This window comes from Chiloscyllium punctatum, chromosome 8 (genome assembly GCF_047496795.1).
Source record: "Chiloscyllium punctatum isolate Juve2018m chromosome 8, sChiPun1.3, whole genome shotgun sequence".
NCBI lineage: Eukaryota > Metazoa > Chordata > Chondrichthyes > Orectolobiformes > Hemiscylliidae > Chiloscyllium > Chiloscyllium punctatum.
The window spans coordinates 130,162,142-130,189,882 of NC_092746.1; the positions used below are offsets into that span (position 1 = coordinate 130,162,142).

The 27,741-nt window shown below is 51.2% G+C and overlaps 1 protein-coding gene across 1 annotated transcript; it reads right to left on the reverse strand.

The window, feature by feature from the left end:
• Window positions 1-418: 418 nt before the first annotated feature.
• Window positions 419-20,808, reverse strand: LOC140480915 (uncharacterized). The gene is made up of 3 exons (XM_072576500.1): window positions 20,648-20,808; window positions 18,913-19,011; window positions 419-2,746 (listed from the first exon to the last, which is right to left on the reverse strand). Exon 3 carries the CDS (start codon window positions 2,695-2,697, stop codon window positions 1,513-1,515), a length of 1,185 nt encoding a protein of 394 aa, XP_072432601.1. The 5' UTR covers window positions 2,698-2,746; window positions 18,913-19,011; window positions 20,648-20,808; the 3' UTR covers window positions 419-1,512.
• Between the last annotated feature and the right edge of the window lie 6,933 nt (window positions 20,809-27,741).

Here is a 27,741-nt window from a genome sequence, read left to right on the forward strand (position 1 = left end):
CTGAGGGGAGGGGGTGGGGAGCCGAGAGTCTGATCGTGGACCTGAGTGGGACTGGAGCAGAAACAGGAATAGCATTTGTCTGGTCAATCCTTCAGTAAGTGTAAGTGTAAATTAAAAGGAAGATTTTCTATTCTGTGAAGGTCCGACTGGGGAGTCGAGGTTCATGGTTATCCCATTCCTGAAATCCGAGATGGTTCCTGTACCTTGGGTGAGTATGTCCAGGAAGTGCCTCTGACTGGAGCAGTGTGAGCCTGACCTTTGGATACAGGAGCAGCTGGGTGGAGCATGGGGCATTCACCAGGTGGAAGAATTGTGGGTAATGCATTTCAGGATGTGGTCACCCCTCCTCCTCAACCCTTCCCCCTACACCCCACCCCCCCCTCCCCCACCCCCCACCTCCCCCCAACCTCCCCCAACCCCCACCTCCCCCCCCAACCTCCCGCAGCTTAAGGAAATGTCAGGACAGGGTGAATGGGTGACCAGACAGAAGAAGGGGACCAGGCAGGTCAAGAGGGAGTTCCCCAAATGTAGGTCAATTGCAAACCAAAATGATGGTTCATTTGTGGAGCCCGGCCAGAGCCAATGCCATGGCATTGTGGGTGTTCCAGATACTCAGGGTGAGGGTGAGGGAGGAAGAAGTGTGGAAGGGCGGTAGTGATCGGGGAGTCACTTGTGAGGGCATTTCAAAGCCGTGATGTATCGATGTGTTGCCTCCTGGGTGTCAGACCCTGATTTGTCATGGAATAACTGAAAGGCACTGGGAGGGGGAACAGTGATCAGCTGGAATTTATGGTCCATATTGGGACCAGTGATCAGAGGGAGAAAGAGAAATGAGGTCCTGCAAGTAGACAGAGGGAGTTAGGTTGGAAATTGAAAGGCAGACCTTTAAAGATAGCAACCTCTGGGTGTTTCTTCGTGTCATGGAGTAGAGACTATGAGAATGGAAGGGTAGAGTAGATCAATGTGTCACTGGAGAGATGGTGCAGGAAACCAAGCTTTCAATTCTAGAGACGGTAGGCCCTGTCTAAGTTGGATGGGTTCGATCTGAACAGACACAGGAGCATGCTCCTTGTAGGAGTATGATGTCAGAGCTGTAACTGAGACTTGTCTGAAAGATAGACATGACTAGCAGCATCACATTATTGGGCATTCAGGTGAGATAGAGAGAGGGATGGAAGAGAAAAGAGGTTTCACAATATTGATCAAAGAATCAATTATCACAGTGAGGAGGGAACGCCATCTTGGAGAGATCATCAAATGAATATAGCTTTTTACCAATTACACAAAAGGACAAAAGAGACAAACTTGCTGTTGAGTGTATCATAGTCAGGGAGAGATAAGTGGTCAAATACGTAATCAAACTTCAGAGAATTGATTGAAGATTTCATTACTTTCTTGTGGAATAGATGCTGATCAATGATAGAGTAATGTATCCAAAAATCAAAACCTCATCCCCTGAAGCACAGCAGCATCAACTCAGGGGAGGAGGAACTGGAAAACTCAGGAGGATCTTTATGTGGAATGGACACACAGGGTGACACCTGAGTAATTTTCCCAGAAATGACAACTTGCAGGAAAGTTACTGTGGTACCACAGACCCTTGAAGCGTCTCACTACATGGACAACATACCCAGAGGGAAGGTTATTGTCCACATGTTCTGCAACTTTTCTTGCATCAGACCAGCCATCTTTCCCCTCCATTAACTGCTTTATGGAACTTTCATTAATTGGTTTTGGATCAATTGCATAGGAGACAACAGCATTAACCCCATTGCGTCTGAAAAAGTGAAAATAATTGGGGCCAATGACACAGTGATTGTCGAAGCCACTGACAGAGTTATAGACCCGTACAGACCATTTAACCCAGTCATATTTCTTTGATAAACCATTGAGAATGTAACTTACACATTCACAGTTATTTCTTCCACCCTTTTCAGTTATCATTTTCTCAACATCTATTTCTGCCTGCTCAGCAAACTCATTGATGCACTTATCTATCATGGATTTCATTTTATTCTCTACTTTGCCCATTTTCTCATTCCACTCTCTCTTTAATGCCTCTACATCGGTCCCAGTGATAGCAGAGTGACCCACCAGGGCAATCAGACCAATACAGAAGAGCTCTTTGAGGCGGCAGCAGAGCCCCTCCATCAGACGCCGGTTCCTCTGGTCATATTCCATGGCAGTTTCCAGAATGGGTTTGCCAAAGATGGCAGAATACCCCATCACTGCATCATAGAGAGTGTGAAGGTTCTGGTCACCTTTAGTCTCATTGAAGTGTGTGAGGAATTCTTCTTTCTCCTTCTCCCGGTATTCCGGATTTGCGTTCAGGATGTCCATGTACTTCCTGAATTGGTTTTTCAGATTCTCCTCAACGGGGAAGTACTGATTATTAACTGTACTTTGTTCGATAGCCTGAAGCACTTGCTGAATCTGACCTGAAATGACATCCAGCTGGTTCCTGACTATCTGGAACTGCTCCTTCATATATCTCAGCTCCTCACTCTCCACATTACCCATAGCAAGTTTAACAATTGCTGCTGCTACCCCAAAGATGGCTCCTACCGCTCCAGCAGCAGAGGCGAATTTTCCTAAACTCTCAACAACTGACATCGCATTTCTCACTGCAACCACTGCAGTTGCAACCTCAGTGCTGGCTTTTGCCAGTTCCAGGGAATCTACTGCTGTTCCTGCCATACTGATGGGCTGAGCACTGTGTTCGGATGGTCGTTTCCTTCAGTTGTCCCTGAAAAAAAAGATAAAAGTTATTTATGACTCCACAATGTATCGGGGAGAGTGAAGACCTTAAGAACTGGGAGCACATGTAGGCCATTCAGCCCCTTGAATCTGCTCCACCTTTGAAATGATCACAGCTGATTTCATTCTCAGCCTCGACTTCACTTCCCTGCCTGCTCTCCATAACCATACAACCCAATAATAAATAAACATTTATCTGTCTCCTCCTTAAATTTACTAATGTCCCAGCATCCACCGTACTCAGTGGGGCGGGGGGGAGCGGGGGGGGTGGGGATGGGGGGGGAGGGAATTCCACAGAATCATGACCCTTTGAGCAAAGTAATTCCTCCCTCCCTCTGTTTAAATCTGCTACCCCTTATCCTAAAGCTATCACCTCACATTCTTGATAGCCATGTGAGGAAATATCCTCTCTGTATCGACTTTGTCAATCCCCTTTAGCAGCTTATAGACCTCAGTGAGATCGCCTCTCATTCTTCTAAACTCCAGAGAGAACGGGCCTAAACTGCTCAATCTCTGCATGTCTGGAAACCCCTGATGTCTGGAATCAATCTAGCGACCCTTCTCTGAACTGCCTCCAATGTTCCTCAAATAAAGGAGGAACTCTCCACAATGGTTCAGGTGCAGTCTCACTAATACCTTGTACAATTGCAGCAACACTCCCCTACTTACACACTCCATCCCTTTAACAATACATGGCAACATTCCATTGGCCTTCCTTATTACCTGCTGAAGCTGAATCCTAGTTTTCTATGATTGATGCAAAAGGACACCCAAATCCCTCTGCACTGAAGCTCTCTTCAGGAATTCCTGAAGAAGGGCTTATGCTCGAAACATCGATTCTCCTGCTCTTTGGATGCTGCGCTTTTCCAGCAACACATTTTTCAGCTCTGAGCTCCAGCATCTGCAGTCCTCACTTTCTCCTAGCTCTCTGAGGAGACCACTCAGCCCCTTGACCCTGCTGTGCCGTTCAATAGGATCATAGCTGATACAACGTTCCTGCACTTTCCCTGTAACCCTTCGTTCCCCCCCAAAAATTCCATCTACCTCAGTCTTAAATAGACACTGCTGCTGCAGCTTTCTGTGGCAAGGAGTTCCAAAGACCCCGAACTCTCCGAGAGGAAATTCCTTCTCCTGTCTTAAATTAGTGCCCATTTTTTTCTAAAACAGTGTCCTCTGGTTCTGGACTCTCGCATGAGGGAAACATCCTCTCAGCTTTGACAGAGGAAAAAGTGCTGGATGTCTTGAATCGCATAAAGGTGGATAAATCCTCAAGGCCTGATCAGGTGTACGCGAGAACTCTGTGGGAAGCTAGAGAAGTGATTGCTGGGCCTCTTGCTGAGATATTTGTATCATCGATAGTCACAGGTGAGGTGCCAGAAGACTGGAGGTTGGCTAATGTGGTGCCACTGTTTAAGAAGGGTGGTAAGGACAAGCCAGGAACTATAGACCAGTGAGCCTGACCTCGGTGGTGGACAAGTTGTTGGAGGGAATCCTGAGGGACAGGATGTACATGTATTTGGAAAGGCAAGGCCTGATTCGGGATAGTCAACATGGCTTTGTGTGTGGAAATCATGTCTCACAAACTTGATTGAGTTTCTTGAAGAAATAACAAAGAGGATTGATGAGGGCAGAGGGATAGATGTGATCTATATGGACTTCAGTCAGGGATTTGACAAGGTCCCCATGGGAGACTGGTTCGCAAAGTTAGACCTCATGGAATACAGGGAGAACTAGCCATTTGGACACAGAATTGGCTCAAAGGTAGATGACAGAAGATTGTGGTGGAGGGTTGTTTTTCAGACTGGAGGCCTGTGACCAGTGGAGTGTCACAAAAATCGGTGCTGGGCCCTCTACTTTTCATCATTTATGTAAATGATTTGGATGTGAGCATAAGAGGTACAGTTAGTAAGTTTACAAATGACACCAAAATTCGAGGTGTAGTGGACAACAAAGAGGGTTACCTCAGATTACAACAGATCTGGACCAAATGGGCCAATGGGCTGAGAAGTGGCAGATGGAGTTTAATTCAGATAAATGTGAGGTGCTGCATTGTAGGAAAGTAAATCTTATCAGGACTCATACACTTAATGGTAAGGTCCAAGGGAGTGTTGCTGAACAAAGAGACCTTGGAGTGCAGGTTCATATCTCCTTGAAAGTGGCGTCGCAGGTAGATAGGATAGTGAAGAAGGCGTTTGGTATGCTTTCCTTTATTGGTCAGAGTATTGAGTACAGGAGTTAGGAGGTCATGTTGCAGCTTTACAGGGCATTGGTTAGGCCACTGTTGGAATATTGTGTGCAATTCTGGTCTCCTTCCTCTTGGAAAAATGTTGTGAAACCTGAAAAGGTTCAGAAAAGATTTACACGGATGTTGCCAGGGTTGGAGGATTTGAGCTACAGGGAGAGGCTGAACAGGCTGGGGCTGTTTTCCCTGGAGCATCGGAGGCTGAGGGGTGACCTTATAGAGGTTTATAAAGTCATGAGGGACATGGATCGGAAAAATAGACAAAGTCTTTTCCCTGGGGTCAGGGAGTCCAAAGCTCGGGGGCAGAGGTTTAGGGTAAGATGGGAAAGATATAAAAGAGACCGAAGGAGTAACTTTTTCACTCCGAGGGGGGTACGTGTATGGAATGAGCTGCCAGAGGATGTGGTGGAGGCTGGTACAATTGCAACGTTTAAAAGGAAACTGGATGGGTATATGAATAGGAAGGGTTTGGAGGGACATGGGCCGGGTGGGGGCAGGTGGGACTGGATTGGGTTGGGATATCTGGGTCAGCATGGACGGGTTGGACCAAAAGATGCGTTTCCGTGCTGTACATCTGAGTCTGCTTCCCGTTTTGAATATTGAAGTAACATTAGCCATCTATGTTTTTCTAAATACTCTCTTAGAATAGATTCTAATGTTTTTCCAATAACATATACCAAACCAATTGGCCTCGAGTTAGTTATATTTTGTCTCCTTTCCTTTTGAAGTAAATGTGTTACTGTTGTTTATTTGTCAAAGTAAGGTGGACTGGCAGGAGAAAGTGAGGATTGCAGATGCTGAAGATCAGAGTCGAGAGTGGGGTGCTGGAAAAGCACAGCCGGTCAGGCAGCATCCGAGGGGCAAAAGCCCTTCATCAGGAATGAGGCTGGGAGCCTCGGGGCTGGAGGGATAAATGGGAGAAGGGTGGGGCTGGGGAGAAAGTAGCTGAAAGTGCAACAGGTGATGGAGGTGGGGCTAAAGGTGATAAATTGGAGAGGAGGGTGGAGCAGATAGGTGGGAGGAAGATTGACAGGTGGGACAGGTCATGAGGACAGTGCTGAGCTGGAAAGTTGGAACGAGGGTAAGGTGGGGGAAGGGGAAATGAGGAAACTGGTAAAGTCCACAATGATGCACTGGGATTGAAAGGTTCAGAGACAAAAGATGAGGCGTTCTTCCTCCAGGCATCGGTTGATGAGGCAGTGGCGATGGAGGAGGCCCAGGACCTGTATATCCTTGGCAGAGTGGGAGGGGGAGCTGAAGTGTTCGGCCTCTGGGCAGTGGTGTTGATTGGTGCGGGTGTCCCGGAGATGTTCTCTGAAGCGCTCTGCAAGAAGACGCTCAGTCTCCCCGATGTAGAGGAGACCGCATTGGGAGCAACGGATACAATAAATGATATTGGTGGGTGCACAGGGGAAACTTTGATGGATGTGGAAGACTTCTTTGGGGCCTTGGATGGGGGTGAGGGTTGAGGTGTGGGTACAAATTTTGCAATTCCTGAGGTGACGGGGAAAGTGCCAGGATGGGAGGGTGGGTTTTTAGGGGGCAATGACCTGACCAGGTAGTCACAGAGGGAACTGTCTTTGCGGAAAGTGGTTAGGGGTGGGGAGGGAAATATATCCCAGCTGGTGGGGTCCGCTTGTAGGTGGCGGAAATGTTGGCGGATGATGTGGTTTATGCAGAGGTTGGTGGGGTGGAAGGTGAGGACCAAGGGGTTCTGTACTTGTTGTAGTTGGAGGGGTGGGGTTCGAGAGCAGAGGTGCGGGACATGGATGAGATCCTTTGGAGGGGCATCTTCAACTACGTGGGAAGAGAAATTGTGGTCTTTAAAGATGGAGGCTATCTGGTGTGTTCTGTGGTGGAACTTGTCCTCCTGGGAGCAGATGTGGCAGAGTCAGAGGAATTGGGAATACCGGATAGCATTTTTGCACGAGGAAGGGTGTGGGGAGGTGTAATCCAGGTTGCTATGGGTGTCAGTGGATTTGTAAAAAAAATGTCAGTGTTGAGTTGGTCATCGTTGATGGAGATGCAGAGGTCCGGGAAGGGGAGGGAGGTGTCAGAGATAGTCCAGGTGAATTTAAGGGCAGGGTGGAATGTACTGGTGAAGTTGATGAACTGTTCAACCTCTTCATGGGAGCACGAGATGGCGCCAATGCAGCCATCAATGTAGCGGAGGATGAGGTGGGGAGTGGTGCTGGTGTAACGACAGAAGATGGACTGTTTGTCCATCTTGGATAAATGTCTGGTTATCCACTTTGGTGGCAAGAACAGGAAGGCAGATTACTACCTCAATGGTATCAAATTAGGTAAAGGGGCTGTTCAGAGAGATCTGGGTGTTCTTGTCCACCAGTCAATGAAGGCAAGCATGCAGGTACAGCAGGTCGTGAAGAAGGCTAATAGCATGCTGGCCTTCATAACAAGAGGGATTGAGTATAGAAGCAAAGAGGTGCTTCTGCAGCTGTACAGGGCCCTGGTGAGACCACACCTGGAGTACTGTGTACAGTTCTGGTCTCCAAATTTGAGGAAAGACATTCTGGCTATTGAGGGAGTGCAGCGTAGGTTCACGAGGTCAATTCCTGGAATGGCAGGATTGCCTTACACGGAAAGACTGAAGCGACTGGGCTTGTATACCCTTGAGTTTAGAAGACTGAGAGGGGATCTGATTGAAACGTATAGGCTTATGAAAGGACTGGACACTCTGGCAGGAGGGAACATATTTCCGTTGATGGGGGAGTGCCGAACCAGAGGACACGACTTAAAAATACGGGGTAGACCATTTAGGACAGAGATGAGGAGAAACTACTTCACACAGAGAGTGGTGGCTGTGTGGAATGCTCTGCCCCAGAGGGCAGTGGAGGCCCAGTCTCTGGATTCTTTTAAGAAAGAATTGGATAGAGCTCTTAAAGATAGTGGAGTCAAGGGGTATGGAGATAAGGCTGGAACAGGATACTAATTAGGAATGATCAGCCATGATCATATTGAATGGCGGTGCAGGCTCGAAGGGCAGAATGGCCTACTCCTGCATCTATTGTCTATTGTCTATTGTCTATTGTCTATTGTCTATTGTTTGACATAACCAACAAAGAGGCAGGCATAGCTGGGGCCCATCTGGGTTCCCATGGTCACCCCCTGGATTTGGAGGAAATGGAAGGAGTTAAAGAAAAAGTTATTAAAGGTGAGGACCAGTTTGGAGAAATGGAGGAGAGTATTGGTGGAGGGGGACTGGATGGGTCTGTTGGAGATGAAGAAGCTGAGGGCCTGGAGGCCATCCTTGTGGAGTATGGATGTGTATAAGGACTGCACATCCATAGTGAAGATAAAGTGCTGGGGACCAGGGAACCGAGAGTTACTGAAGAAATGGAGGATGTGGTTGATGTCACTGATGTAGGTGAGAAGTGCCTGAACTAAAGGACAGAGGATGGAGTCGAAGTGGGATGAGATGAGTTCTGAGGGGTAGAAACATGCAAAGACAATGGGTCAGCCGGGGTAGTTGGACTTGTAGATCTTGGGGTACCGGTAGAACTGGGCAGTGCGGGGGGGGTGAACTATGTGTTTGGAGGCAATGGAGGGAAAATCACCGGAGGTGATGAGTGCTCAGATAGTGTGAGTGATTTTGGTCTGATGGGTCACGGTGGGGTCGCAGTCAAGGGGGAATTAGGACGTGGTGTCGAAGAGTTGCCGTTCAGCCTCTGCAACATAGAGGTCCAGTCTCCAGACTGCCACTGCCTTGCCTTCTTTCAGAGAGAGAGAGAGAGAGAGAGAGAGAGAGTTCAGAAGCAATTTACCAGTATGTTGCTGGGAAGTGAGGGCTTGCGTTACCAGGAGAGGCTGGATAGGCAGGAGCTGCTTTCACTGGGGCAAAGGTGACTTGAGAGGTGACTTTATACAGGTTTATAAAATAATGAGGGGTCATAGATAAAGTGAATGGCAGATATCTTTTCTGTCGAGTGGGAAATTTCAAGACCAGGCGGCATATTTTTAAGGTGAGAGAAGAAAGGTATAAAAAGGATATTGGGGCAATTTATTTTAGACTCCGTGTAGTTCACATGTGGAATGAACTTCCAGAGGAAGTGGTGGATGCGGGTACAGTTACAACATTTAAAAGATATTTGGATAAATGCATGAGTAAGAAATGTTTGCAGTCAAAGGCCTCTTGCTATTCTTGCTGAGTTAAAGAAGAAAGAACAAAGAAAATTTACAGCCCAGGAGCTGGCCCTTCGGCCCTCCAGGCCTGAGCTGATCCAAGTCCACTGTCTAAACCTGTCGCCCAATCCCTAAGCATCTGTATCCCTCTGCTCCCCACCTACTCAGGCATCTGTCCAGACTCACCTTAAATGAATCTACCGTGCCTGCCTCTCCCACCTCGACTGGCAACACATTCCTGATGCCCACCACTTTCTGTGTGAGGTACTTACCACGTGTATCTCCCTTAAACTGTTCACCTCTACACCCCCCCACACACCCCCACACCCACACACACACACCCCCCCACACCCCCCCACACACCCCCACACCCACCCACACACCCACACACCCACCCACACACCCACACACCCACACACACACCCCCACACCCCCACACCCACACACACACCCCCACACCCATCCACACACCCCCACACCCCCACACCCACCCCCACACCCCCACACCCACACACCCACACACACACCCCCACACCCCCACACCCACCCACACACCCACACACCCACCCCCACACCCCCACACCCACACACACACCCCCACACCCATCCACACACCCCCACACCCCCACACCCACCCCCACACCCACATACACACACCCACACCCCCCACACCCACACACACACACCCACACCCACCCACACACCCCCACACCCCCACACCCACCCCCACACCCCCACACCCCCCACACCCACCCACACACCCCCACACCCCCACACCCACCCCCACACCCCCACACCCCCACACCCACCCCCACACCCCCACACCCACACACCCACACACACACACCCCCCACACCCACACACACACACCCACACCCACCCCCACACCCCCACACCCCCACACCCCCACACCCACCCCCACACCCCCACACCCACACACACACACCCACACACCCACACCCACACACACACACCCACACCCACCCACACACCCCCACACCCCAACACCCACCCCCACACCCCCACACCCACCCACACACCCCCACACCCACACACCCACACCCACCCCCACACCCCCACACCCACCCACACACTCACCCCCACACCCACACACCTCCACACTCACCCCCACACCCACACATCCCCACACCCACCCCCACACCCACACACACACACCCACCCCCACACCCCCATACCCACCCATACACACTCCCAAACACAAACACCCACACAGGCCCACAACCCCACACCCCCACACCCAGACCCACACCCCCCTCACCACACCCCCCACACCCCCCACACCCCCACACACCCCCTATCCCCCACACCCACACACACACCCCACACCCACACCCACACACACCCCCCACACACACACCCGCACCCCCCCACACACCTCCACACATCCACACACCCACCCACAAACCCCCACACACACCCACACCCCCACAAACTGACACCCACACCCACACACCCACCCACACACCCCACCCCCACACCCCACACACCCCCACACACCCACCTACAAACCCACACACACCCACATCCACACACACCCACATACACACCCCCACAACCACGCACACCCCCAACCCTACACCCCCAACCCTACACCCCCAACCCCACAACCACACCAACACCCACACACACACCCAACCCCACACCCCCACTCGCACCCGCACCCACACCCCCACTCGCACCCCCATACCCACACCCCCACACCACCACACACACGCCCCCACACCCACAGACCCACAGACCCACACAACCACACCCATGCACCCACACACCCACCCCCACACCCCACCCACACCCACACCCACACCCACACCCCCACACCCACACCTCCCCCACACCCACCCCCACACCCCCACACCACTACACCCACCCACACCCCCCCACACCCACACCCACACCCACCCACACACACCCCCACACCCACCCCCACACCCCCCCACACCCACACCCACACCCACCCACACCCACACCCACACCCCCGTTTCCCCACCCACACCCCCACACCCCCACACCCCCCCACATCTACCCGCACACCCAAACCTCCCCACAACCCCCCATACCCACCCCCACACCCACACCCCCGTACCCACACACCCACACCCCCCCACACACACACACCCACACACCCCCACACCCACAACTCCACATGCACACCCACACACCCACACACCCCCACCCTCACACCCCCACTCCCCCCACCCACACACCACCACCCCCCACCCACCCCCACACACACCCACCCCCACACCCCCCCACAGACCCCACCCCACACCCCCTCTACACAGCACCCCCCACACACATCCCCGCCACACCCCCACACCCACAAATCCACACCCCCACTCCCCGACACCCACCTGCCCACACACCCCCACCCACCCCCAAACGCCCACACCCACCCACACCCCATACCCCCACACCCACACTCCCAGATCCACACCCCCAGACCCACACACACCCACACCTCCCACACCCACACCCCCACCCACACCCCCACACCCCTACACCCACACCCACACCCACACCCCCACGCACCCAGAGCCCCACCCCCACACCCCCACATCCACCCCCACACACCCCCACACCCCCACCTCCACACACCCACACCCCACACCCCCCCACACACCCGCCTACAAACCCACACACACTCACATACCCACCCCCACACCCACGCACACCCCCAACCCTACACCCCCAAATCTACACCCCCAACCCCACACCCCCAACACCACACCCCCACTCGCACCCCCATACCGGCACACCCATACCCACACCCCCACACCACCGCACACACGCCCCCACACCCACAGACCCACAGACCCACACATCCACCCCCAAACCCCCACACCTCCACACCCAACCCACACCCCACCCACACCCACACCCACACCCACACCCACACCCAACCCACACCCAACCCACACCCCCCCACACCCCACCCACACCCACACCCACACCAACACCCACACCCCCACACTCACCCCCCCACACCCCCCACACCCCCCCCACATCTACCCGCACACCCACACCCGCCACACACCCCATACCCACCCCCACACCCACACCCCCGTTTCCCCACCCACACCCCCACACCCCCACACCCCCACACCCCCCCACATCTACCCGCACACCCACACCCCCCCACACCCCCCCATACCCACCCCCACACCCACACCCCCACCCTCACACCCCCACTCCCCCCAACCCGCACACCACCTCCCCCACACACCCTCCCCACACCCCTACACCCCCACACCCTCACACCCCCCCACACACACTACCACCCCACACCCCCTACACACAGCCCCCCACACACACCCCCCGCCACACCCCCACACCCACAACTCCACACCCCCACACCCCGACACCCACCCAAACCTACGCCCCCACCCCCCCACACACACCTGCCCACACACCCCCACTCACCCCCACACCCCCACACACCCTCACACACCCAGACCCACACCCTCACACCCCCAGACCCAGACCCACACCCCCAGACCCACACCCCCAGACCCACACCCCCCCACACACCCCCACACACCCACACCCACGCCCCCACACCCACCCCCACACACCCACGCACCCAGAGCCCCACTCCCACACCCCCCACACACCCCCCACACCCCCCCCCACACAACCCCCCCCACCCCCCCCACACACCCCCCAACACCTCCACCCCCACACACCCCCACCCCCACACAGCCCCACCCCCACACCCTCACACCCCCACACCCTCACACCCACACCCACCCACACCCCCACCCCCATACACCGCCACACCCCCACCCACACCCCAAACCCCCATGCATCTCCACAGTCCCACACATCTCCACACCCCCACACCCACCCCCACACCCACCCCCCACACCCCCCACACCCCTCACACACCCTCACACCCCCCTACCCCCACCCCCACACCCACACCTAAACACACACACCCACACACCACCAACCACACCCACAGACCCCCACCCACCCCCACACATCCCCACACACCCACCCCCACACACCCCCACACCCCCACCTCCACACACCCACACCCACAGACCCCCACACCCCCACCTCCACACACCCACACCCCACACCCCCCCACACACCCACCTACAAACCCACACACACCCACACCCACACCCACAAACACTCACATACACACCCCCAACCCTACACCCCCAACCCTACACCCCCAACCCCACAACCACACCCACACCCACACACAGACCCAACCCCACACCCCCAACACCACACCCCCACTCGCACCCCCAAACCGGCACACCCATACCCACACCCCCACACCACCACACACACGCCCCCACACCCACAGACCCACAGACCCACACACCCACCCCCACACCTCCACACATCCACACCCACACCCACACCCACAGCCACACCCCCACACCCACACCTCCACACTCACCCACCCACACCCCCCCACATCTACCCGCACACCCCCCACATCTACCCGCAAACCCACACCCCCCCACACACCCCCATACCCACCCCCACACCCCCGTTTCCCCACCCACACCCCCATACCCCCCCCAAATCTACCCGCACACCCACACCCCCCCACACACCCCACCCCACACCCCCTCCACACAGCCCCCCACACACACCCCCCGCCACACCCCCACACCCACAACTCCACACCCCCACACCCCAACACCCACCCAAACCTACGCCCCCACCCCCCCACACACACCTGCCCACACACCCCCACTCACCCCCACACACCCTCACACCCCCAGACCCAGACCCACACCCCCAGACCCACACCCCCAGACCCACACCCCCAGACCCACACCCCCAGACCCAGACCCACACCCCCAGACCCACACCCCCAGACCCACACCCTCACACCCCCAGACCCAGACCCACACCCCCAGACCCACACCCCCAGACCCACACCCCCCCACACACCCCCACATCCCCCACACACCCACCCTCACGCCCCCACACCTACCCCCACACCCCCACGCACCCAGAGCCCCACTCCCACACCCCCCACACACCCCCCACACACACCCCCACACAACCCCCCCCACACTCCCCCACACCCCCACACGCAACACCAACCCACATCCCCACATCTCCACATCTCCACACACCCTCACATACCCCCACACCCCCACACACCCCCCCACCCCCACCCCCACACACCCCCACACCCCCACACCCACCCCCACACCCACCCCCACACACCCCCCCACACCCCTCACACACCCTCACACACCCTCACACCCCCACACACCCCCCCACCCCAACCCCCACACCCCCACACACCCCCCCATCCCCCCACCCCCACACCCACACCTAAACACACACACCCACACACCCCCAACCACACCCACACAACCCCACCCACCCCCACACCCCGACACCCACACGCACGCCCATACCCCCACACATCCACACACACCCCCACACACACCTGCCCCCACGGCCACACCCGCCCACACCCCCATACCCCCACACCCACACTCCCAGATCCACACCCCCAGACCCACACACACCCACACCCCCCACACCCCCCTCACATACCCCCACACCCCCACACACCCCCCCACCCCCACACCCTCACACACCCCCACACCCCCACACACACCCCCACACACACCTGCCCCCACGCCCACACCCGCCCACACCCCCATACCCCCACACCCACACTCCCAGATCCACACCCCCAGACCCACACACACCCACACCCCCCACACCCCCCACACAACCCCCCCCACACACCCCCCACACACCCCCCACACCCCCACACGCAACACCAACCCACATCCCCACATCTCCACATCTCCACACTCCCACACATCCCCACACACTCACCCCCACCCCCACCCCCACCCCCACACCCACACCCCTACACCCACACCCACATTCCCACAACCCCACCCCCACACACTCATCCACACGCACCTACACCCTCACCCCCACACACCCCCACCCCCACACCCTCACCCCCACACACCCCCAACCCCACACCCATGCCCACACCCACACACGCCCTTACACTCACCCCACACCCACAGCCACACCCCCACACCCCCACACCCCCACCCTCACACCCTCACATCCTCACACCCTCACACACCCACACCCACACCCACACACACCCACACCCACAGTCCCCCACACGCCCACCTGCACACCCACACGCCTAAACACACACTCCCACACACTCCCACACACACAGTATGTGTCCCTCAGTAACAGAGTGAAGCTCCCTGTACTCTGTCCCCTAGTAACTGAGTGAAGATTCCTCTACACTGTCCCCTCAGTAACAGAGTGAAGCTCCCTCTACACTGTCCCCACAGTAACAGAGTGAAGCTTCCTCTACACTGTCCCCACAGTAACAGCATAAAGCTCCCTCTACACTGTCCCCACAGTAACAGCATAAAGCTCCCTCTACACTGTCCCCTCAGTAACAGAGTGAAGCTCCCTCTACACTGTCCCCACAGTAACAGTGTAAAGCTCCCTCTACACTGTCCCCCACAGTAACAGCGTAAAGCTCCTCTACACTGTCCCTCCAGTAACAGAGTGAAGCTCCCTCTACACTGGCCCCAGTAACCGAGTCACATACCCACACCCCCACCTCCATACCCGCCCCCACACACCCCCACACACCCCACACCCCCACACCCACACCCCCACAGCTAAACACACACACCCACACACCCCCACCCACAAACCCCCACCCACAAACCCACCCACACCCACATCCCCACACACCCACACACCCCCACCCCCACACACTCATCCACACACACCTACACCCTCACCCCCACACCCACGCCCCCCCCCACGCCCCCCACGGCCCCCCACACCCCCACACCCACACCCACGCCGCCACACCCCCACCCTCACACCCACCCACACCCACACACCCACGCCCCCACACCCACACGCCCTCACACTCACCCCACACCCACACTCACAGCCACCCCCACACACCCCCACACACCCCCACACACACCCACACCCACAGTCCCCCATCCCCACACCCGCACAGACACACACACCCACACCCACACACTCCCACACCCCCCACCCACACATACCCCCACACCCCCACACATACCCACACCCACATTCCCCCACCCACACACCCACACTCCCACATACATACCCACACGCCCGCTCACACCCACACACCCACACCCCCACACACACAGTATGTGTCCATCAGTAACAGAGTGAAGCTCCCTGTACTCTGTCCCCTAGTAACTGAGTGAAGATTCCTCTACACTGTCCCCCTCAGTAACAGCATAAAGCTCCCTCTACACTGTCCCCACAGTAACAGCATAAAGCTCCCTCTACACTGTCCCTACAGTAACAGCATAAAGCTCCCTCTACACTGTCCCCACAGTAACAGAGTGAAGCTTCCTCTACACTGTCCCCCCCAGTAACAGAGTGAAGCTCCCTCTACACTGTCCCCACAGTAACAGAGTGAAGCTCCCTCTACACTGTCCCCCCCCCAGTAACAGCGTGAAGCTCCCTCTACACTGTCCCCAGTAACCGAATGAAGCTCCCTCTACACTGTCCCCCCAGTAACAGAGTGAAGCTCCCTCTACACTGTCCCCCCAGTAACAGTGTGAAGCTCTTCTACACTGTCCCCCAGTATCAGACTGAAGCATGCTCTATACTGTCCCTGAGTATTACAGAGTAAAGCTGCCTCTACACTCTTCCCCCCTCAAATGCTCCTGACTCAGTGAAACAGGGGGTCAGATACAGAGTAAAGATCTAGCTACACTGTCCCCCATCAAACACTCCCAAGACAGGGACAGCACGGGGTCAGATACAGAGTAAAGATCTAGCTACACTGTCCCCCATCAAACACTCCCAAGACAGGGACAGCACGGGGTTAGATACAGAGTAAAGCTCAGATTACTCTCGACTGCACATTACACTGGGGGCTGTTGGTTGAACATGGTTCTCTACAATGTGGGTCAAGAGGTTCCAGGCATTCCGAGAACACACCCAGTGTCCAATTCCAAAACCCAATCCCCAATCCCAATCTTCTACCCGCAATCTCAATCTGCAATCCCAATCCCAGTCCTAATCCTCAAACCTAAACCTAATCTCGAAAACTTAATCACTGCTCAATCCCCAGTGCCCAGACCCCAGTTCCAAGTTCCCAGTGCTCCCACCCCAGTGCCCACTGCTCTCTCCCCAGTGCTCAGTGCTCCCCGCCCAGTGCTCTCCCCCAGTGCTCAATGCTCTCTCCCCAGTACTCAGTGCCCAGTTCCCAGTGCCCAGTGCTCCCCACCCTGTGCCCAGTGCTCCCCGCCAGTACTCAGTGCCCAGTGCTCAATGCTCTCTCCCCAGTACTCAGTGCCCAGTGCTCCCCACCCAGTGCCCATTGCCCAGTGCTCCCCACCCAGTGCCCAGTGCTCCCCACCCAGTGCCCATTGCCCAGTGCTCCCCACCCAGTGCCCATTGCCCAGTGCTCCCCACCCAGTGCCCAGTTCCAGGCTGCAGGAAGAGTGATCAGGAACAGTGTCTCACCTTCTGATGGTTTTCACCGTGGCTGTGAGTGGTGACTTTGCTCAGAGATTTATATCAGAGCAACCGGGGGGTGGGGGGGAGCCAGCCTGAGCTGATCCAAATCCACTGTCTAAACCTGTCGCCCAATCCCTAAGCATCTGTATCCCTCTGCTCCCCACCTACTCAGGCATCTGTCCAGACACATCTTAAATGAATCTACCGTGCCTGCCTCTCCCACCTCTGCTGGCAACGCGTTCCAGGCATTCACCACCCTCTGTGTGAAGTATTTGCCACGTATATCTCCCTTTAAACTGTTCACCTCTCACCTTGAACGCGTGACCTCTTGTTGTTGAATCCCTCACCCTGGGAAACAGCTTATCTCTATCCACCCTGTCTATACCCTTGATGATTTTGTAAACCTCAATCAGGTTCTCCTTCAATCTCCTTTTTTCTAATGAAAACAATCCTAACCTATTCAATCTCTCTTCATCGCTAGCACCTTCCATACCAGGCAACATCCTTGTAAACCTTCTCTGCTCCTTTTCCAAAGTGTCCACATCCTTTTGGTAATGTGGTGACCAGAACTGTACACAGTATTCTAAATGTGGCCAAACCAAAGTCTTGTACAACTTTAACATGACCTGCCAGCTCTTATACTCAATACCCCGTCCGATGAAGACAAGCATACCATATACCTTCTTGACCACTCTATCCACCTGTGCAGCAACCTTCAGGGTACAATGGACCAGAACTCCCAGATCTCTCTGTTCATCAACTTTTCCCAAGAGTCTTCTGTTTACTGTATAATTCACTCTAGAATTAGACTTCCCAAAATGCATCACCTCACATTTGCCTGGATTGAATTCCATTTGCCACTTCTCCACCCAAATCTCCAGTCTATCTATATCCTCCTGTATTCTCTGACAGTCCCCTATGCTTTCTGCTACTCCACCAAACTTCTTGTCATCTACAAACTTGCTGATCAGACCAACAGTGCCCTCTTCCAGATCATTGATGTATATTACAAACAACAGAGGCCCCAGCACTTGAGCCGTGTGGAACACCACTGGTCACCTTTCTCCATTTCGAGAAACATTAATCCAGATAAGGTTCTGGGAACCTGGATTGAGTCCTGCCATGGAAGATGGAGGAATTTGAATTCAATAAAAAACAAATCAGGGATTAAGTGTCTAATGATCATGAATTATTTGTCAAAAAAGCCCTCCTGGTTCAGTCATGTCCTTTAGGGAAGGAAACTGGCCTACCTGTGACTCCAGACCCACACCAATGTGGTTGACTGCTCACTGTCCTCTGGGCAGTAAGGGATGGCAGGAAATGCTGGTCTAGCCAGAGACACCCACACCCTGAGAATGAAGAAAGAGAAAAACACTTTATTTGTGAACAGGCCCTCACCGGGAGTAGAAACTGAACATGGAGCCACTGTGTTTCAGACAGGCCCAAGGAGGTTGGGACTGCGTGCAACAAGATTCATTCCTGAACATGTGCAGAGGGAAGAGGGGCGTGCCTGACAGAGAGGAGGGGGGTTGTGCAGATGGGAGAGGCATAGAGTGGGGAGGGCTGGGGTACAGAGGGAAGGGGAGGGGGTGAAGAGATCAGAACAGGGCTGGTGAGAGAGACACAGACCACAGAGCAAGGCAGTCTCCCGATAAAATCAATCCTTTCAAAGTGAGGAGTCAAATTTCACATCACTGGGTGATTAAGAGAAACACACACATTCTTACAGTTGTTCTGGAAACGGTGGCTATGTAATTGCAGTAATGATGTGGTCACATGGAGGTGGCTTTCCCCAGTCTGATGGTGACAGGACAGAGGACTGAGAATCAAACCATAATCAAACATCCCAAGGTGCTGACCATTTCAAAACAAAGTACAACACTGAGCCTCATGGGGACAGAACAGGTCGGTCAGCATGGATGGGTTGGACTGAAGGGTCTGTTTCTGTGCTGTACATCTCTAATACTCTATGAGGGACATGGGTAGATCAAGAGGGAACATCAGAGAGAAGGGTTTGGGAGCTTGATATTTTCCAGACCCATTGTCTGCCTCCAGAATCATAGACTCATAGAATCCCTACAGTGTGGAAAGAGACCATTCAGCCCATTGAGGCTGCCCTGAGCTTCTGAAGGGCATCCCAACCAGAGACCTAATCAGTTCCATAGCAATTCTTCAAGACTTGCAAAGAATTTCCAGTATGCTTGAAGTCAATGAAGTTTCAAAATCAAGGAACATGTTTGAGTAAAGAAACAATCAACAATCCTATTTCAGATACAGCAGCTAATGGCAAAGCTATAAGTACATTGATTAAACTGGAAAAGAGAAAGAATACACAGATGAATAAAGCACCAGTGCTGAGGGACAGGTTACAGCATGTGGCCCAAATAAGGGTTCGCTATATAAATGCACAGAGTGTAAGGAATAAAATAAATGAGCTGCAGGCACAAATTCAAATTGGAGATTATGAGATAGTAGCGATTACTGAGACGTGGCTGCAGGATGGTTGGGATTGGGAACTAGGTAAACGAAGTTACAAGGTTTTCAGATTTACTTGCATACTGACTGATAATGAGATGTATTTGAGCACGGGCTGTGATTTAACTTGAACTGAATCGAATTAGGTTTCTTGTCACATGTATTCACATGTGTACAGTGAAACATTTACAAGTCAACACTTACAATGGCATTTTTGGTACAAAGATACCTAGGTACAGATTCTTCAGTACAAATTCTTCAGGAAAAAAGATTCAAAAATAAAGAAATAAAATGTCTAGCATTATAGACCTTCAAAAGTACTAAATCATACCAATAAATCAGAAAAATAAAGAGATGAAAAGTTCAGATTATTATCATTGAAACAGATGCTGTATATTGTTTTTTTTCCCTCTATTTCCTAAGTAACCTCACGGTTCTTAAATTATTACATTCTTACACTGGATTAAAATCTGCTTTGGCAGCACTAGATGGTAAAGACGATTGTATTACCCTGGTTGTAGCTGGCTGAGCTAAGGTCAATGTTGATGTTCTCTCTCCCAACATTCCTTCTTCATGGACTGATGTTGTCTCTGGAGTGTCAGCTCCTCTGGGCCAAGTCTCCCTTTTATATACAGTTCAAAAACTCCCAAATGCTCAGGCTCACTGTCATTTACTTTGTCAGCAAGGTAACTGACATGTCAATTCCTCCAATGTAATTCGGGCAGTTTGATACAGCAACGTCATTTACATATTTTAGTTCCTCCTTGTAGATTAGTTTCTGTTTCAGGAAAAGGTGTAATGTAAAGCAGTATCAGATATTGTAATTTTCTGATTGATTGAGCCAATCTGAGGAGCTGGGCTGATTCATAAACAGTTCATCTGAAACTCTGAGCTATTGTTTCATCTGAAATCTTGCATCCATCAGCATTCATTCATTCTAGTCAATCATGGAAATAGCTTGCATACCTGTCTTGCCTGATACAATCTCAGAGGTCACAAGGCACCAGGTTGTAGTCCAACACATTTATTTGAAATTACAGGCTTCATCAGGTGAAGTGCAGGGAGGCACATCGGCACAGAATGTCCAGGCATAGAGATCACAAGGTCATACAAATGGTGTGAGGAGTGTCGATAGGCTGGGTAATAAGTCTCTGCAGGTGATCAAGAGTGTCAGACGGTGTGAGTAAAGTGCCAACATGCCAAGGATCTCACCAAAGTAAGAAGTAATCCAAAACTGTACAAACTAATGAAGGTGGAGAGATCATAGCAAGTTATCACATGATGGTGTCAAAACAGGGCAATAAGGAAGACTTTACAAATACAGAACAGTCCGGTGGGGTTACAAATAGCACAACATGAACCCATGATCACAGTTGAGGCTGTCTCCATGGGTATGGAGTTTGGCTATCAGTTTCTGCTCGGCGATTCTGTGTAGTTGTGTATCTCGAAGGCTGCCTTGGAGGACGCTTACCCGAAGATTAAAGGCTGAATTTCCTGAACCACTGAAATGTTCCCTGACTGGGAGGGAATATTCCTGTATGGTGCATGGTGTCCATTCATCCGTTGTCATAGTATCTGCTGGTCTCACCAATATACCATGCCTCGGGGCATCCCTGAATGCAGTGTATGAGAAAGACAATATTGGCCGAGTCACATGAGTACCTGCCAGGTACATGGTCAGGGGTGTTCCCAGGTGTGATGGCAGTATCGTATCAATGATCTGAGATGTCTTGCAGAGGTTGCCGTGGTAGGATTGGATGATATTGCAGTCAATGTTCTCTGGAACACTGGCTAGTTTGCTGTGAACGATGGTCCCTCCCAGTTGTGGGTCTCCTCTGGGTGCTCCAGTTTCCTCCCACAGTTCAAAGGTGTGCAGGTTAGGAGGAATGGTCGTGGGAAACACAGGGTTACAGGGATTGGGTGGAATGGTATGGACTTGGATGGGCCTAACAACCTGCTTCCACACTGTGGGGATTCTATGGAAATTGTGCATTCTTGTGGAATGGATCATAGAGTCATAACAGTGTGGAAACAGGGTATTCAGCCCATCAACTAGGTAAAAATAATGATTGTAGAGGCTGGAAACCAGATTCTGGATTAGTGGTGCTGGAAGAGCACAGCAGTTCAGGCAGCATCCAACATTTCGGGCAAACGCCCTTCATCAGGAATACAGGCAGAGAGCCTGAAGGGTGGAGAGTTAAGTGAGTGGAGGGTGGGGGTGGGGAGAAAGTAACATAGAGTAGCTTCAGGGCAGAGGAAATGACCTGGGAGTTGCAGTGGGAGAGGCTCTCCCTGAGATTCTTGTAGAGAGAGAAGGAAAACTTCTTCAAGGCAGGCATCCTTGCAAGAGGATTCGCAGTATTCAGCACATCAAGTCCACATCATCCCTCCAAAGAGTAACCCACCCAGACACATTCCCCTACCGTATTGTCCTAAACTTTTCCACGAACACTATTGGCAATTTAGCACAACCAATTCACCCAACCTGCACATCTCTAGATTGTGGGAGGAAACCCACACAGACACGGGGAGAATGTGTAAACTCCACACAGACAGTCGCCCGAGGCTGGGATCGAACCCAACTCCCTGGTGCTGTGAGGTAGCAGTGCTAACCACTGAGCCACCATACCATTGATGAGTGAATGTCAGGTGTCAACATCCAGATCCAAGGCAAAAGTGGCCACACCATCTAAACAGAGTTAAAGATGTTGGAATATAATTTGAAGATGAAGTCATTATCTAAAGCAATATTTGTCTCTCAACTGGCCATACCAAAAACAGAATCTTATAATATTAAAGTCCATTTAACCCAATCACTTTCCCCCCATGATTCCATGCCCTTTCCTTTCCCCATAAAATTTCAAGTTGTTTTTTTTCCAAATATTCATCACACTTCTTAAAAATAAAACTGGTGTGCATTCTTCTGCAACAGATTCTGAATCTTTAACAACGCTCCACCTAAACCTAATTCCGCTAACCTCACATTTACCGTGTATATTGAAGTAATAATCTTGTCTAAGAATTGACCCTCCCCCAGTTCTTTCTTCCAAAATCCTTCGTTTTTCATACAAATTGTGATAGTTTGGAAGAAGGGTTGGTGATAACAGTCTTTCCTTTGTGGAAATACCTTGTCAAATCATTTCAATGTCAGGAATACCAATAGGTGGGCAGTGAAGAAGATTATCTAAGATTACAAAGAGAACGTGATCGATTTGGTCAATGGGGTGAGGAGTGGAAGAAGGAGTTTAATTTGGACAAATGTGAGATACTGCATTTGGTAAAGGAAACCAAGGCAGGACCGATACAATTAAAAAAAGGATAAATAGGCAAAGTCTTTTCCCTGGGGTCGGGGAGTCCAGAACTAGGGGGCATAGGTTTAGGGTGAGATGGGAAAGATATAAAAGAGACCAAGGGGCAACCTTTTCACACGTGTATGGAATGAGGTGCCAGAGGAAGTGTGGAGGCTGGTACAATTGAACTTAGAGTAAAGTTATCAGGACCTTAGGGTATTGTGTTTAAAGAATAGAAAAAAAAGCCATCTTTTCATTATGATGGCTCATCTTTTTGAAAAGGGGGGAGTGTTATGAAGATGTGGGCGCACTGTACCTTTACGAGAGTTAAAAGCTAGCAGAACTACCTGACACAGTACCAAGTGTTCTGAACAATATATAATGTAACCTTTTGGTCCAGCAGCTAGTGTAGCTGGATGCCTAGAGACAAAAACAAATTTGAATTAGGGCAAGGAGTTTAAATTATACCCCCTCCCCAAAAACAAACTCCAATCAAGTTTGAATTGAGTATTTATATATATATATTTATATACAAATCTCATCTGAACTTTATCAGTTAAACCCGCGATAATGCATCTGCCATTGCATTCTTACCACCCGCAACATGTACAATTTTTAAATTAAATGTCTCCATAGGACTCCAACGAAATAGTCAGATATATATTTATCTTTAAAGCCTTCTAAGAATGTAAGCGGATTGTGGTCAGTGTACACAACCGTCTCTGACACGTTGTTCTGACATACACATTAAAATCTTGTAAGGCCAGTACCAAACTCAATAATTCCTTTTCGATTGTGGAGTATTTCTTTTGGTAGATATTGATCTTCTTCAAAAAGTAACTAACTGGCAGTTCAATCCCATCCTCATCTTCCAGTAGCAGTACAGCTCCAACTCCGATCTCACTAGACTCGATGGTAACTTTAAAAGGTTGTGAAAGGTTTGGTGTAGCTAAAACTGGTTTAATGGTTAATATGGCTCTCAAAACAGTCGAATGCCTCTTAGCATTGCTCTGTCCACCAAAACTTTGTGTTCTTCTTTAGCAAATCGGTTAACAGTGCCACTACACTGTTGAAGTTCGGAACAAACTTCTAATAGAATCCACTAAGTCCCGACTAACGAAGCACCTCTTTCTTCGAGGTTGGTCGTGGAAATTCCTCAATGGGCTTTGTCTTTGTGTTCCATGGGGGTCAACCTTCCATGTCCGATGTACCTCTGCTTTCGTAAATTCCATTTTATTTAAGTTTATCACCAGTTTTGCTTCGCGAAGTCATTTAAAGAGCTTTGCCAACTGTACCAGTATGATCTTTCCAGAACTTACTAAAGATCCCTACCTCATCCAAACAGACTGCACAGTTTGCTAACCCACCCACAACTCTTCATGAGACTTTGGAATGTGCTGGGTGTATTCTTCAAAAGGCATCACTTTAAACTGATATAGACCATTTGAGGTTACAAATGAAGACATTTCTTTCGCCGACTCTGATGAAGCTACCTGCCAGTAACCAGGCATTAAGTCCAACCTGATCATGTGACTGGCTTGTCTTACTTTCTTGACACAGTCCTCCAATCGAGGAAATGGGTACGAGTCTGATTTTGTAATGGCATTGACCTTCCAATAATCCTCGCAGAATCGTTGGGTCCCGTCAGGTTTGGGAACTAAGACGATCAGCGAACTCCACTCGCTCTGGCTTGGTTCGATGATGTCCTTGTCGAGCACGGCCTCCACCTCTATCTGGACCTGTCTGGCTTTGAAAGGGTTAAGCCGATAGGAATGTTGTTTTATCAGAACAGTATTCCCTACACCGACTTCATGTACAATAGCATTAGTCCTCCCCATCTGATTCTTACAAATGCCCTTATTCTGCAGTAACAAACCTTTCAATTGCGTTCTATGCTCCTGAGACAGACAGCTTACTAACCTATCCCACTCCTCAAGGACTTCTTCATTTTTAACTCTATTTTGAGGCACATCAAAATCCACATCATCTGGATTTGATTCCACACTCTGCGGGGCAGTAACTAAAACTTGTTTCTCCAGTTCTTTCTCTCTAGTGTATTACATGTTCAACACGTTCACATGACATACTCGATACCTTTTTTTTCTATCTGGCATCTTTAGTAAATAGTTCACCTGACTCAACTTTTTCTCAATTTGATAGGAATCACTGAAGCTGACTTTGAAGGGATGTCCTGTCACTGATAACAGTACGAACATGGTATTCTCCTGGGAAAACATCTGAATCTCAGAGCTTTTATCTGCCACCTGCTTCATTCTATGCTGTGCCCTTTTTAGGTGCTGTTTAGCTAACTCACCTACTCGATTTAGTCTCTCCCCCACCTCTAGTACATAATCTGAGTGTGAGATCTCTGACTTTGGTCCTGTCAATTTTACTTTAATGAATTTCAAAGGCCCTCTCACTACATGACCGAATATTAACTCAAAGGGAGCGAACTGAGTAGATTTGTTTGGAGCATCTCTAATGGCAAACAACATGAATGGGATACCTTTATCCCAATCATTCAGATAACAGTACGCTCTCAACATGATCTTCAGGGTCTGATGCGACTGTTTTAAAGCTCCCTGCGATTCAGGATGACACAGACTGGATTTAAAGTGCTGTATACCTGAGCTATCCATTACCTCCTGAAACAGCTGAGCAGTAACATTTGACCCTCGGTCTGACTGAATCTCTCTGTGTTGCCCATAACATGTGAAGAAAAGCTACTAACTCCTTTTTGCCTTGATCCTCTGTAATGGAATTGCCTCCGGAAATCTGGTAGACACATCCATTATGGTTAACAAATATTGGTTTCCAAGTTTAGTTCTCAAGAGGGGACCTACACAATTAATTCTAACCTGTGTGAAAGGTTCTTCAAATTCAGCCATTGGCAGCAAAGGGGCTGGTTTTATTACCGCCTGTGGCTTGCCTACCATTTGGTATGTATGACACATACGGCAAAAGTTAACCACATCCTTGTGAATTCCAGGCCAATAAAAATGTTTTTGTACCTTAGCTGGAGAGTTGGTTACCCCAAGGTGACCTCCTACAGGTAGTTCATGTGCTACCCATAACACCTGTCTGTATGCTACTGGCAACACAATCTGGTGCACTTCTGAACTAACCACCTTAGAATTCTATCTTTCGGATAATAAGCCTCTGGAATATTCTCTGCCTCCTTTTCAGAGTATGCATCAACATATATATCTTTTATCGTCTTGTCTTGTTGTTGCAAGTCTCTTAGCCTTCCAGGACTAAACACTTTTATCTGATACATATGTGTCATGAACGCAAAGGAACTGGCCGTCTGAAGTGCATCTACTTTAATGCAAGGAGTAAAGTGGGTAAGGCAGATGAACTTAGGGCTTGGATTGGGGCCTGGGAGTATGACATTATTGCAGTCACAGAGACTTGGTTGAAGGAGGGCATGACTGGCAACTAAATGTTCCAGGATATAGAAGCTTCTGACAGGACAGGAAGGTAAGTAAAAGGGGGGGGGAGGAGTTTCATTGCTGGTCAGGGATGATGTCATAGCTGTGCTGAAGGAGGACACTATGGAGGGTTTGAGTAGTGAGGCATTATGGGTAGAGCTGAGAAATAAGAAGGGTGCAGTTACATTGTTGGGGTTGTATTACAGGCCTCCCAACAGTGAGCGGGAGGTAAAAGAACAAACAGGAAAACAGATTATGGAAAGATGTACAGGCAACAGGGTGGTGTTGATGGGAGATTTTAATTTTCCCAACATTGACTGGGATACACTTAGTGTCAGAGACCTAGCTGGGGTGAATTTGCAAGAAGCGTCCAGGAGAGTTTTCTAGAGCAGTGTGTCAATAATCTGAGGAGGGAAAGGGCCATATTGGACCTGGTACTGGGGAACGAGCCAGGACAGGTGGTAGACGTTGTGGTGGGGGATCTCTTTGGGAAGAGTGACCACAATTCTGTAAGTTTTAGAAACACGTAGACAGAGATGAGAGTGATCCTAAGGAAAGAGTACTAAAGTGGGCCAAGGCCAGTTATATCAAAATTAGGTCGGAGCTGGAAAATGTGGATTGGACACAGCTATTTGAAGGGGAGTCCACATTTGAGATGTGGGAAGCTTTCAAAGATAGGTTAAAGATAGTGCAGGATAGGCATGTCCCATTGAAGACAAAGGATAGGAAAGGCAAGATTCATGAACCGTGGATGACAGGAGAAATCGTACGACTAGCCAAGAGGAAAAGGGAAATGTACATAATGTCCAGGCAGCTAAGAACAGAATGGGCTCTGGAGGAATATTGGGTGAGTAGGACCAGCCTTAAACGAGGAATCAAGCGT